General features: G+C 36.3%; 1 protein-coding gene across 2 annotated transcripts; it reads left to right on the top strand.

Annotated features, from left to right (window-relative positions):
* Nucleotides 1-228: 228 nt before the first annotated feature.
* Nucleotides 229-5284, top strand: ZBTB14 (zinc finger and BTB domain containing 14). Of its 2 annotated transcripts, XM_014871244.2 has the most exons (3): nucleotides 229-1254; nucleotides 1537-1602; nucleotides 1996-5284. In XM_014871244.2, the coding sequence occupies exons 2-3, from the start codon at nucleotides 1600-1602 to the stop codon at nucleotides 3337-3339; spliced, it is 1347 nt and encodes a 448-aa protein (XP_014726730.1). In that variant the 5' UTR covers nucleotides 229-1254; nucleotides 1537-1599; the 3' UTR covers nucleotides 3340-5284. The 2 variants fall into 2 exon arrangements, with proteins under 2 accessions (XP_014726730.1, XP_088029696.1); XM_088173570.1 differs by having other exon boundaries at nucleotides 229-1602.
* Nucleotides 5285-14173: the final 8889 nt, after the last annotated feature.

A 14173-nucleotide genomic window follows, 5' to 3' on the forward strand; every position in this document is an offset into this window, starting at 1 on the left:
GGGCTCGCTCCGGAGAGCGGCCGCCTGTCGCTCGCGGGCGCCCCCGACGCCGGGCCGGGAGCGCGGGCGGCGCGGCAGGGGCCGGGCTGGTCCCCGCCGGGAACCCGCCTGCGCCGCGCCCGCGGGTGCTTGGAGCGGGCGTGCGCCTCCGCGGTCACGGGCACGGCGGCCGCGAGAGCCGGCGCGGGGAGGCACCGATCGCGTCCCGAGCAGTCGCAGCCCCGAACACTCCTCCCCGCGGCCCTTGCGGAGGTAGCGGCCGTGTAAAAAGTGTGTGGAGGAATAAATCTGAAGTGTCCAGTGGAATAAGTAACCTCACATTCATAAATCAGAGCTGGAAACGCTCTGGGCAAGTGCCTGCCTTGCTCCATTCGCAAAGGACTAACTTTGTTCTTTGCCGGTTACACAGCCCTGTGTACTCCGCAGCCCTATTTTCGGCCAATTACTTCTATAATTCTCTCTTAGTGTCGACAGAATTGCAGCAAAATTGCATACTGTTTAACAGGACGGTGCAATTGCTGCTAGGTTATTAGAAGTGACATTTTGCTGCTTCCTTAAAAAGAAAGTATTTTTCCCGTCTTGCAAAGAACTCTGAAAAGATTCCGTTGAAATAATTGTTTGTCCTACCATCTTCAGTGCTGGACCAATACATTTTCCTGGGCCAGCAGACCCAGACAGCCCATAAATATATACTATATTGCTTTCCAGACTAAGAAAAGAATTTTTGACTGTCCTTTTTAATTTTTCTGTGTAGCCAGGGACACTTTAGTGGAGGTGCCAGACCTGCAGAGATATTTGTAGGGATCCAGATGTTTCCATACCGTGTGAAACTCACAGCACCAGGAATTGCAAACCTGTCATTGTACCTGCCATGTGCTTCTGTTTCATATATGGTTAAGGATAAATTTGAATTTAGGGAAGAAATTCCCAGGAGATCTGTGCCAGCTGGAGCAGAATTTGTTCCAAACCGAATATTAAATTTCCCTCCTCTCCGCTGTGTTTCCTGCTTCAGCACAATTATATGTCTGTTGGGATTGAGTAATTTGGAATTATGTGTCTTGCATTATCCTTCTGTTTTCTGGTATCTCCATAGTTTGGAAATCTGGTACACATGTCTCTTTCCCTGGCCCTGGATGCGCATCCATCCCTGTCCCTGGTCTGCTGTCCTATGGGATGCTTGGTCTGCTTGCTAGACCCTCTGCTAGGCTTGCTTAGCTCTCTGGTTCAGCAGAAGACTGATCACCTTCTTAATGGGTTGGTTACTGCCTTAACTGTGGTGATTCCTGGGGAGGTTTTTTCAGTACTTTAGATTTAGTACAAAGTAGCAGGAAAGTGGAACCAGAGAAGTGCAGTAGCCATAGGAAAGTAAACACATGGAATTGTCTGTTGTATCACTGAAAAAATAGCCGGGTATTTTAACAGTGTATTTTATCTCACTTTAAACAATTGAAAATGCTGTATTTTAACACTCAAATTTAAAATTTTTGGAATTGATCTTATAATTTCTTGAAATGTCATTATCTTCCCATCTTTCAGGCTGAAGGTGGCCCATTCTGAGATTAATTTAATCATTTGCTTAGAAAACTTCCTGCATTGTTCATGGTAAGGCTTATATTTGATATTTCAAATATAGTTTGTCATGCTGACTCATTTAGAGTATTTCTTACACATATTTTAGTATTAACATTTCCTTTAGCTATAATGATGACTTATGAGTTGGGTCATATATTTACTGAGAATTGCAGTTTTAAAGAGAAAGTTTTCAATTTTGTATAACTGAATCAATAAAGATTTGAATAATTGTAAATTGTATAACCTAAGGAAAGACCTTCATGCATTCACAATTTTAAAATCAGTTTCAGAGTAATGCCTAACAGAGTTTTTTGTGGTCATTTTATGCAAAAAAAGTTGGGTTATTTTTTTAATTATGGAAATTACTTCATCTCTTGGGAATTTGCTTTATAAAAGTTACACAATTTTCCTGCTAATTTACAGGAGTTTTTCATCAGTATGTCTGAAACCATTAAATATAATGACGACGATCACAAAACTGTGTTCCTGAAAACATTGAATGAACAACGTTTGGAAGGAGAATTTTGTGACATCGCTATTGTGGTTGAAGATGTTAAGTTCAGAGCCCATAGGTGCGTGCTTGCTGCCTGCAGTACCTACTTCAAAAAGCTTTTCAAAAAACTCGAAGTTGATAGTTCATCAGTAATAGAAATAGATTTTCTTCGTTCTGATATTTTTGAGGAAGTTCTCAATTACATGTATACGGCAAAGATTTCCGTTAAAAAAGAGGATGTAAACTTGATGATGTCTTCAGGCCAGATCCTTGGTATTCGGTTTCTTGATAAACTCTGCTCTCAAAAACGTGATGTGTCTAGTCCTGAAGAAAACACACAGTCCAAGAGCAAGTACTGTCTAAAAATGAATCGTTCTATGGGGGAACCCAATGATACCCAAGATGATGATGTGGAAGAGATCGGAGATCATGATGATAGTCCATCAGATGTAACAGTGGAAGGCACTCCCCCAAGTCAGGAAGATGGTAAATCACCAACCACTACCCTGAGAGTGCAAGAGGCAATTCTGAAAGAGTTGGGAAGTGAAGAAGTTCGAAAAGTAAACTGCTATGGCCAAGAAGTAGAGCCTATGGAAACAACAGAGTCTAAAGACTTAGGATCTCAGACTCCTCAGGCACTCACATTTAATGATGGCATAAGTGAAGTGAAAGATGAACAGACACCAGGATGGACCACAGCAGCCGGTGATATGAAGTTTGAGTACTTGCTTTACGGTCACAGGGAACACATTGTATGTCAGGCTTGTGGCAAGACCTTTTCTGATGAAGCACGTTTGAGAAAGCATGAAAAACTACACACTGCAGACAGACCATTTGTTTGTGAAATGTGTACAAAGGGCTTCACCACACAAGCTCATTTGAAAGAACACTTGAAAATACACACGGGTTACAAGCCTTACAGTTGTGAGGTGTGTGGGAAGTCTTTTATTCGTGCACCAGATCTAAAAAAGCATGAAAGAGTTCACAGTAATGAGAGGCCATTTGCATGTCATATGTGTGATAAAGCTTTCAAGCATAAGTCCCACCTCAAAGACCACGAAAGAAGGCACCGAGGAGAGAAACCTTTTGTCTGCAGTTCCTGCACTAAAGCATTTGCTAAGGCATCTGACCTGAAAAGGCATGAGAACAATATGCACAGTGAAAGAAAGCAAGTTACAGCAGCCAACTCCATCCAGAGTGAAACAGAACAGTTGCAGGCAGCAGCCATGGCTGCTGAAGCAGAGCAGCAATTAGAAACTATAGCCTGTAGTTAAAAACTAAAGCAGGAACTGTAACAGAAATAATATAAGAAATGAAATGGAACAAAATCTGTTATTGATATATGTTTAGACTGAGAATCTTTTCAAGAAAGCATATTTTTAGAGGATTTGAATGTTACATAGGAATACATAGCATCGCTTGGTTAGGTATTTTAAAACATTTCAGAGATGGGTATTAGAATGTGAAACAGTTTTGTTGTCATTAGCAGCATAATGCACTAATAACTGCTTTAATTCGAGAATGTGATCAAGTTCTCTATAAAATAGGGATCATCACTGGCCGATGCTTTGCTTCATCCAGTATGGAATACTGAATATGATGTAAAAATTGCAATCAGTGAGAATCAGTGAGTTACGTTTGAAAACGCTGAGATCTCAAAAATCACAAACATGGAAAGAAAGGATTTGGTTTTCATAAGTCTTAGGTGTTACACCTACAATTTTTTGAGAAGCATACATTGAGTCTCTAAGCTTTTTAATTCCTCCTTTTTTCACCTAATGTAGGTTGGTACAACAGAGTGTAAAGGAGGATGGTAATCAAAATGAAATTGCTTCTTATTCCATTCCCTCAGATATCCTCCTATTTTTATAAAGGTGGCAAGTTTTAATGAAATACTTGTATTCTTGAAAAAACTGCATTATTCACAGGGATTCTGGCTAGCAAAGCAGAAGTGTCATGGCATTCACCAGTCCCTTCTGTGGGCAAAAATGTCTGCCTCGTTTGTTTGATGTTCACTTTTATGCAGGGCCCCAGAGGTGGGACTGGACCGCAAAGGAAAAAAAGGTGCAGCATGGAGGAGACATGCTCCTTACTCAAACCCAGTAAAAATCAGTAAAAGCTAATACAGTCTGAGATGGCTTTTTTATTATGCAGCTTTCAGGTCACCTAACCTAGCACAGTGAAGGCAGAGGAGTATCTGCACTAGCAGGTGACCAGGTGTCATTGCCAGACTCTTGAAACTGCAGGCATGGGTGTCACATACCTGCCCACAGGGCTCAGCTGCGGTTTGTGTCATGGCTAGTATACAACTCATAGGTCCTGTTCAAGCTTAAAATCTTCCACCTTTTGACACACCACCACTCATCAAGAGAGAGACTTCAGTGAGTGAGTTCTGTCATAACTGATCCTGGGTGAGTGTTCGCTATTAGTCAGTTGCTTAGTCTATTTTTTTTTAAGACCAGCTGGGGTACATGCTGATAACAATAGTTAACTCACAGAGTCAACAAAATAAGTGGTCTTGGATTGCAGTCTGCTACTTGTAGTCATCAAGAGAAGATACAATAACAGTGGCAATGTAATCCAAAGGTATATTGAGCCTTTATTTTAAATTTGTAAATACTACAACTGTTGTGAAAACTTCATTTGAAGTTGGAATGGGCGAAAAACACACTCTTGGGCACATGGTTGGTAACATTGGTCACTTGCAATACCTATAGCATATCAAAGTGTTAGACCAGTTTCTGATGAGTTACTGTGTGGTAGATCACATCTTACTTTTCTAAATAGAAGTTTAAAATAGTGTTTTTGGAACTGTTATATGGAACTTCAATTATTGAGGGGTTTTTATTTGCTTGAAGTTTTTTTACAGTTTCATTTTATTCATGTATTCATCAGGTTAAGCAGTTATCTTAAAATGCCAGTAATTGTTCAAACGCTGGTCTGTAAATAAAACATGACCTTAATATTTTAGAAAATGTAAACTTTGGACCTTTACCAATATATTTTTTTAAAATGTTGCTTCATTTTACATTCAGTAATATTAGTTTGTAAACAAACTATACATTTTGTACCTGTGCAACATCAGAGGATGTGTATTCATTGCATTTTATTGGTTCTCTTGAGGAACATGATAAATGACCATTGTTAAAATGTTTTACTGTATATGATCATAGATATAAAGATAGTAGATCCAAAATAGGATCTACTTTTTTTTCTAAATATATTAGTCTTGCTATGTTTTCTTATCTGAAATTGTGTGCACTTCTTCCTAGGTGAGTTGGGGTTGATAAGACTACAAAACAGATCTCTTGTGATAAGAGTTCAAAGGTGTAAAATGTGAAGAAAGTACATTTTCTCAAGGTCTGCTGTGAAGAATGCAAGAAGCCATGAGCTTAAATTGCAACAGTAAACAATTATGTTAGAAAGAAAACCAACAAAATCTTGTAAAGGATTTTAATAATGAATCACTAAAAGAGAATACCTGGGGAGGTGCTGCAATCTCCACTGGTGGTGACATTCAGGAGTGGGTTAGTCAAACATCTATTAGGAATGGTTTAAATATGCTTAATTCTGCCTTGAAGCTGAGGGATAAGCTCAATAACCTCTCAAGAAGAGCCTCATTGGGATTTTTTTTTGGAAAGTAATAAATTAAAATGTAGCTCACTGGGAGAGCAGACACTGAAGTGGAAAGACTGAACTCAAGTATTACAGTTAAAGGAAATGGCTCCCGACTTTTGAGCACAAGTTGTCAGGCTGTGAGTTGCAAATTGCTGTAGAAAAGCTGGCTTGCATGAGAAGACTCACGGCGGAAAGTAGGAGAACATTGTGTGTTACATCAGAGTAAATTCTGCTTTTGTTACAGCTTATAGCTGTAAAAGTTAAAGGTGTGGAGGCATGGAGGTATCCTTAGCTGTATATATGTTCTTATTACTGTGTTTTAAACTGATCTGTATATTCCACAGTAATGTTAACCTGTATATTGTGGGGGTGTGTCTGTGAAGTTCAGGTAAATTTGTCTGCATCTTACAATGCTACTGCTCCCATCTCTCTCCTGTCTGTGCCAAAAGACACCATTCACAAAAGTAGGTGTGCATCAGCTCCAAGCCAATGAGATTTTGCAGTGTGATAAACTGTAAGCTATGAACTGTGTTGTTTGAGGAATGGGCACGTTTTTATTTTTGCTTAGACAAGGATGGCACCTTGTTTTAGAGTATGAGACAGTGGATGGATTGAAATCCAATTGGACATTGGATTCTGCCCAATTAATGGAAATTTTGCTGTTGGTTCTATTGGGGCCAGACTAGTCTAACATTCCTTAGAAGGTTTTTTGTTTGGATTTTTTTAAGAGAAAAAGGAACAAATAGCACATTTTTAACTGCAATATCTGCTTAATTTCTCATCCTAATCGTAATAGCTTTGGATATGCTGCTGATTATTTCGCACAACTCAATTTGGAAACTAGAAGTTCAGGAAAGAATACTGCCCTTCTCCACTCCCCAGCCCTTTTTTTACATACTATTGTATCAGTATTTTTTAAAATATTAGAAAATGAAGCAACTCACAATTGTGATTGAGTACTTGTGGTTTTATTTTTCTGCTTTAATCTTTTAGAGAGGTTTAGACCTGGTGATCTGTTTAAAAGATTTTGTGAAAAGAAATTCCTCATGCTCACTTGAGTAGCAAAAGTTTGAGGTCAGCTTCTATTTGTTCCAGTAAGCTACAGAATGCTAAATACTCCTCAAAATCTTGCCATTTAGGTAACCAAACTGGAGTTCTTTTGAAGATCCAGCCTCAGTTTTCTAATACAAAGATTGCTTTCATGTTTCTTTTAGGTAAGGGTACTTAAAATTATTAGAGTTCTGTGAAATACAGAATAAAACAGATTATATCAGAAAGTCTACCCTAAGGTTAGAGTATACTTGTAGTGACAGATTATCTTTTATGAAGTATTCTATTAATACAGACATCTGTAGTGTTATAGAGTAGACAAAGCATTTCTGAAAGAGACTACATCATCTACTGCCTGCAACAGATGACTTTTCTGAATATAAACATTTACAGATAGGTACAGAACAGAATAATTCTGCCTGAAAGGTAAAGATAGATCTAAGGAATTTTCATCTTTTTCAGTTAGTCCTTAGATCACATTAGTGTGCCCAGTCAGCCAGAAATGCGAACATTTCATTAAAAATTCCATTACAGCAGTTTGTCTGTCATTTGTCTTCATATACATCTAAAACAATTATAGTAACATTCTTATTCATTTCAGAACAGATGGAGGATTTCCATGAATAGATTTTTTAAATATGTGTCGTAAGAGCTGAGACACCTATTCTCAGGAAGTATTTTGAAATGTAATGCAAGAAATCTGAAATAACAGAATAGCTAAAAATAGTGATTTTTACAGTATTTATATGTTTTCCAGTGTTTTTCTCTCCACTGTCCTTCTATATTATTTTTATTTACATGCCGTACTCATTTAGATATTTATGGAATTCAGAAACTTGGTGAACTTCAGTGGTTCCAATATGAACAGCACTGCAACTCTTTAAAATAGAAATAATATTTTTGAATGATTAATACGTATTTTTAAATTTACTAGTATTTTTTTCTATTTAGTAGCTAAGCATCTAATTTTTTTATAGGTAAACCTGAAAAACATGCAGACCATATGAGTAAAAATCTGATCATCTGATCAGTTTGGTATAGGGATATCAAAAACCATGGCCAAAGCAGAACTTCTGGATACCTGTATCTCACATTCCTTCCATGATTTTCTTTGTAAGTCTATAGTTTGAGAGCATGAGTTTGTAAAATAAGTGGTACTAACAAGAAATTAGAATTCTTGCTGAATTGAAATTCCATTCCTTTTTGATAATACTTGAGCCATTTTAAAGAAGTATAAAAGACTACATGCTACACATTATGCAATGAATGGACTTAAAGTTATATTTTCATTCAGAAGTAAAAATTCATAGATATGATGCATTTTATATAGATCATCTTTATGAAATCCTTAAAACATGAGAGCTCTTTTTCACTTTTTCCACCAAACATGAAAGTTTTATGTTTGCAAAAATGTATTTTCTGATGTAAACCCATTCTGTTAAAGGCAATAACCAAAACCACCCAAACTCTACAGTGCTTCCACTTGCAGTTTTCTGACCTCCTCCCAATGGTCTCTCTATACATTTAAGTAATCTGTATATGCAAGCAACATAGATTATTTTTGTCTTTTAAAATATTCTAAAGACCAAGCTTCCCTGCATCTAAGTTTTTATTCTTCACTAATAAAAATCTTTTTTTTTCCAGGGTAGAGTGTACCACAAGCAGTGCTTAGAGGAGCAAAGCACTGCAGTGGCATTGTAAATTACTCAGACAAGAAAATGGAGTATAGTGGAGCTCCACTAGTTCCACTGATGGAGCTTCCTTTAGGGTCAGTGGAAGAGCAGCCTCAGTTGGGAGCAGCTTAAATGGAGCTGCCTCCTGAGACAGCAGTTTTGTGTTTTGACTGCCATAGTGAAACTGCAAATTGTTGCTAAAATGGGTAATCTAATTTTCTCTTTTCCTTTCTTCCTGTTACCTTTTGCACCTGTTTCCTTCATCTTGTTTGCCTCAGATTTAGTGGCTCTTTTGGCTTTAGAATAAGCCAGTTGAGTGATATTACATAAGAAAGCAATTCAGTGCTTAAGTGAGTTAGTTGTAAATTGACCTACCTTGTCGAACCAGATCATTAGGTTTAATCCAAAGTAAGTGGCAGGAGCACATTGCTGGAGTTAGGAGAAGGAATGAAGCAGGACTTGCCCAACTTTGGCACCACATTAAATGCAAGGTGTTGAAGCACAGCACGTGTTGCACAGTGCGAGAAGCAGCCAGGCAACAGAAAGGATCAGATGCCATTTCTTTGCAACATCCACTTAGACTTGAGGGATTTTGAAGAGGGTGATCTGTGTGTGTCATTTCTGCTTTTTCAGGAGAATAGAATTTGGGGGTTGAAGTTGTGGGCGCTATTTTTATCTTTTTTGTTGTTGTTCAAATTAATCTGCTCCTGTTTGCCTCTTATCCAACAGTTCTACACAGTCTTGAATGGTGGCAAATTACTCCAGGAGAAAGTGTTCTTAATAAAAGAAAGACAATAGGTATTTAGTTCACTGAAGGATACAACAGGAATCCCAGAAGGGTGAAAAAATACATTTTTTCACTATAAATTAATCTTTGCAAGTATTAGAAGTAAACAATATTCACTCCATAGTTATTTACATCTCTTTTAGGTATGTTTTAGACACTGTGCTGGGTAAAGAAAAATGATCACTCTTTTTAGTTAATGCAGATAATGTATATCCAAAGTATAGGGATAGATTCTATACTTCATTAGGTGATGTTGGCTAGAGTGCTTTTATCATAATTTAATTTTCTACCTTTTGAGTTTAGGGTTCTGTGGCAAACCTAAAGTTTTCAAATTAGTGATTTTGATTTATTTCCACCTATAAATATGAATCTGTTTAAAAGCCTGGATATAAAAAGTGTAGGTTTTCTTATATTTCCACTTGGTACTTGACATTAATTTGAGTTTTAAATGTAATTCTTGAGTTGTGTAGCTGAGGCTCCAGAAGGCGTGCCTTGTTAAGAGTTGCCTTTTTTCAGTGGAAATGAGTTCTGTTTGCTGATATTTCTCATGGTTCTCTATGCTTTTAACAATAATATTTTTTTCCCATTTGAAGTAATAGCATTTGAATATTTCCTTTGTACAAGTTGCCTTATTACAGCTATTACTGATTTTGATATTTTACTAATTCATCCAAATTCTCCAGTAACTCTTATAACAAGCATTCTTTCTCTTAGAGTATGAAATAGAACTTATACCAGGATTTGGAGACATAAACTTTGTAATGCTGGTGTAAGGTTTCAATCTTTAAATGTTCAGGACTCTACATAAAATCTTATATTCCTGAAAAGCAGTAAGATCTCTTTGACTGTATTGGAAAGAGTTGAATTTTTAAAACATTTGCATATGTGTATTCTATTTCTGTTTCTGGGTGTTTTTATCTGAGGTCAAATAAGGGAAAAGAATTCAACTGTCCATTTTGAAAGTAGGAAGGAGCAACTCTACCCTTTTGTATTGCAGAGGAGTTAAAGGTCTGAATATAACTGGGCATGATTACTAGACTAACAGCATCTACAGCTCTACATATAGTAATAATTGAAACTTACAGGTTTTAAAGAACCTGACAGGTTTGCTTATGCTCAAGCTTTGCAACTGAGTCTGCACAAAAAAAAAACCCAATCCTGAAATGCATGAGAAATGCTTACTTTAAAATGTCACTGCTGCCATCATAAACAGAGGTATATTAAACACAAATGTTTTAATTGAAGTGAACAATTACCCAGTTTAGGAGTCTTAGTCAATGTTTTCAATATGAAGTATAGGTTTCATTTTCCACTTCAGTAATTAACTTTTATTCAGTTGTGTTTCTTTCTCCCATTGTTTCAAGGACAGATTAAATGGAATCAGACGGGAGCTCTGCTTTGATGAGTGTGATAAATTCTACCAGTCTAGGATTGTCCTATTATGGATACTTGCCAGACATGGGCATGGATTATGCACTGAGAATCTTGCTAACCTAATTTAAAGTTTTAGAACTCCACTGTTTAAAATCCTTTCTTTTGTATCAAAGTTTATGTTTTCAAACTTAATTTAAAATTTACATGTTCATCTTATTTCTCCACATTGCTTAATTTTTAGCCATACATCATGAAATCCCCATTATTTTGATTTTATAGGACAAGTTAAGAAGCTGCATTGTGTATTTACCATTTGTATTTCATATTGTTCTAATTCAGTGTAACTTCCCCATTCTCAATTCTTGAACAATCTAAGCTATTTAGTAGCACATTCAGATTATGACTTTAGTATTTACATTTTACAGACCTTTTAACTTTTCTTTGAGCATTAAATTAAGCATGTGGTTTAATATTTGGGTTTGCTTTTATCAAAATATGTAACTGATTGAGGACTCTTAATAGTTTTGGGTTTTTTTCAGGTTTGGAAATCTTCATTCATTCTAAAGCTGACTTTTCTTCTCCTTAGCTCATTGGCTAGCTGTTCTGCCATGGTCATAAATGCTTCTCTCCATTTAAGTTCCTTGAAAACTTGAGAAAAACGCCTAATTTTATGATTTGTGTGTCAAGTTACACCAATAAGCTGTGTCATGATCAGAGTCTTAAAACAGTTTTTATAGAAAAGAGAAAGACACATACAAAAATATTCATTTTTAGAGTAATGAATGTTGTGCTGATAGGAACAGGAAAAGGTTTGAAGATGAGAATTTCACTTGGAGACTTCCAACTCATCCTATGCATTTCCAGTATGCTGCAGATGGTATGGCCTAGTCCATGTCAGGAGACAGTGGTTGTGTGTGAGGTCCTTTAAAACCTCAGCCTATGTTTCACAGTGTCTCTGCTAGATCCAAAGTCATTAGCCAAGGACTTGACTGGGCTGAATTCCTTGCTGTATAAAAGAAGTCTTGCATGATGGAAAGACTCTAAATTTTGGACTGTGACTCATTCATCTGTCTTGGTGAAGTGACTGACAACCAGCAGACGTGTGGCAGGTGGGAAGACCGATTACTTTGGCTCCACTGCACTATTGTGTATCTAGTAATATTTAGGTGAGTCATTGAATCTTTTATTTAAATCTCCCGAGTTTATCTAGGTCTTTGTTTCTTGTTGATTGGCTTTTGTTTTGGGTTCAGCTTCTATAATTTTGACTCCTATCTATAACAGAAAGATACCAATACTGTTGGAAGATAATCATTAATGGGTACAAGGCATTCAGATGTTGTGAGAGTGGCCATATAATCAGCTAGAATATTACCTAGATGGACATAGGTGTTTTGGGATATCTTTAAAGGCTGTGAGAACTCCTGGGGTGGATGCATCTTTGTAATACTTTAAAGAACCCCAGCAAACAAAACAACAACAAAAAAACTACCACAAAACTGTACAGCTATTTCTCCTAGACTCTGTCTAAAATTTATTCATATTTATAAATCACAGTCCTGGACTACTACGTAGTTTATCAGATTAATTAAGAAAATTTACTAGAACAATGAATTAAAATACTATTGGCCGCACTTACCTTTAATGGTATTCACTTTTTACTGTGTTGGGAAATGTTGCATGTTCTTGTTTCTGGCTTTCATGGTGTCATCTCTTTGGCTGCTGGAAATCTGTGCACCGCTATTCTTCTGAAGTGCTCATGGAAAGGTAGTTGGTTTTTAATTGCATTAGTTTTTTCAGGAGAATCATACTTGTGTCCATTTTTCTTTTTCTTTTCTAACTTCTCTGTTTCTTCTCTCCTTCTGTCTGTTAGAGATATATTATTTAGAAAGGTATTAAATGTTAGGTTTCTAAATCTAGGATCCTGACTATTATGATCCCTGCTGTACAGATTGCAATTTGACATTTCAAATACTCATCTGATATTTAGATATTTCTTGATGACACCCAGTCACAATTTCCTCTAAACAGCTTCCTTGCAGTTTCAGATGTAATATATTGCATCTTGGCTAGTAAAGATTATAATGTTAAGCTTAACCATAAGATTACGGTGACTGTAATCACTTTTTGAAGACCATTATTATCTTAGCCATTTTAGTAAAAGACATAGACTAGTTCAAGCAGTTTCCTAATCAATTGCTTTTCCCTCCCAAAAAGCTGGATTTGATTATTAATGTGTAAATGTTGGAGGAAATAAAGAAAAAAGGCTCAGAGATAATTAGTTTTCGAATTTGAGGGGAAAAAAACATTTAAAAATATAATACTGGCATTTGATGTAAAACGTATGAAATCTTGATTCTCTATATTAATTTTATTGTAAAAGGTGTTAATTTATGTTTAGGTGGTTAGTTCTGAATGAGTCTTTCAGAAAAGAGTTTAAAATATTACCTGTAAAATGTTAGCTGTGCGTTCTTGTTAACATTGAAACCTTGCGCATCACCAGGTGGAAAGGGCTCCTTCCTGAATAGATATTTTCTAAGCTTTTGAACCTATGTGACCAAATAATTGTTCTCAGCTCCATTAGAATAAAGGAGTTACTTCAGATCTAAATCCACAGAATTATGAATAGCATGGATGATTTAAAGTGATCTCAGTCAACATGACTTTTATAACTGTCTAAAAATATTAGCTCTCTGTTAAAAAAGTGTTAAAGTTTTTAACAAAGTACTTTATAAATAAGCCAAGACTTCTTCAAAAATATATTTGAAGACACATACCAAAGAATTTTTACATCCACTCTTATTATATGCAAATCAGTAATTCCTCACTTAAATATTAAGAATTTAAACAATACACAAGGCAAGGACTGTATAATTACTGATAAAAACATATTGATATTTTTATAAGTTGAATAGCATACAGATGTTTTTGTAAGTTTTCTTGTGCTTCCTAATTCATACATATTGATGGAACATCTTCAAATGTATTGTATTTTAATGATATAACCTTCTTTTTAACAATATGCTTCATTCTCAAGGGATATTTTTTTATAAGTGGACATAACTAGTTTTGTTTTCCACCGGTCTGAAGTTGAATGAAGAAAATTAGTAGTGCACTCTTTGTTTTGGTTCTTGTACTGCATTAACTGCACGCTCTTTTTGAGGTGACAGTTCCCTATAGACCTCTGTCCTGTGCAGTTATTTCAGTGATTTTTTGAGTGCATTTAACTTGTGACCCAATCCAAAGTCCAGAAATTAACTTTAAGACAAAAAGCTGCTCAAAAAGCTTTTTGGTAACATTTTTTCCTCTAGCAGAAAACATTACTTGCTGTTAGCTTTAAATTTGAGCAAGGAAAGTGAGAACTCCAGAATAAAATGTGACTGGTTTGTGTTATTTGTCAGATTAAATACAGATAGCAGTTAGAGAGAGATGTTCATTAGCACTAGTGAGCTATATTCTTTCATCAAAATGTTGTAGATTCTATTACCAAGTTGCATATACCCACCTAGAATTTTACAAGTTACTTACAGGCTTTGATATTGCTGAATCATATTTGTTGTTTTGAAAATCTTTTAGCAAGCTGCTCCTCCACCTCAAAACACAATCCCT

This window comes from Sturnus vulgaris, chromosome 1 (genome assembly GCF_052056855.1).
Source record: "Sturnus vulgaris isolate bStuVul1 chromosome 1, bStuVul1.hap1, whole genome shotgun sequence".
NCBI classification, from domain to species: domain Eukaryota; kingdom Metazoa; phylum Chordata; class Aves; order Passeriformes; family Sturnidae; genus Sturnus; species Sturnus vulgaris.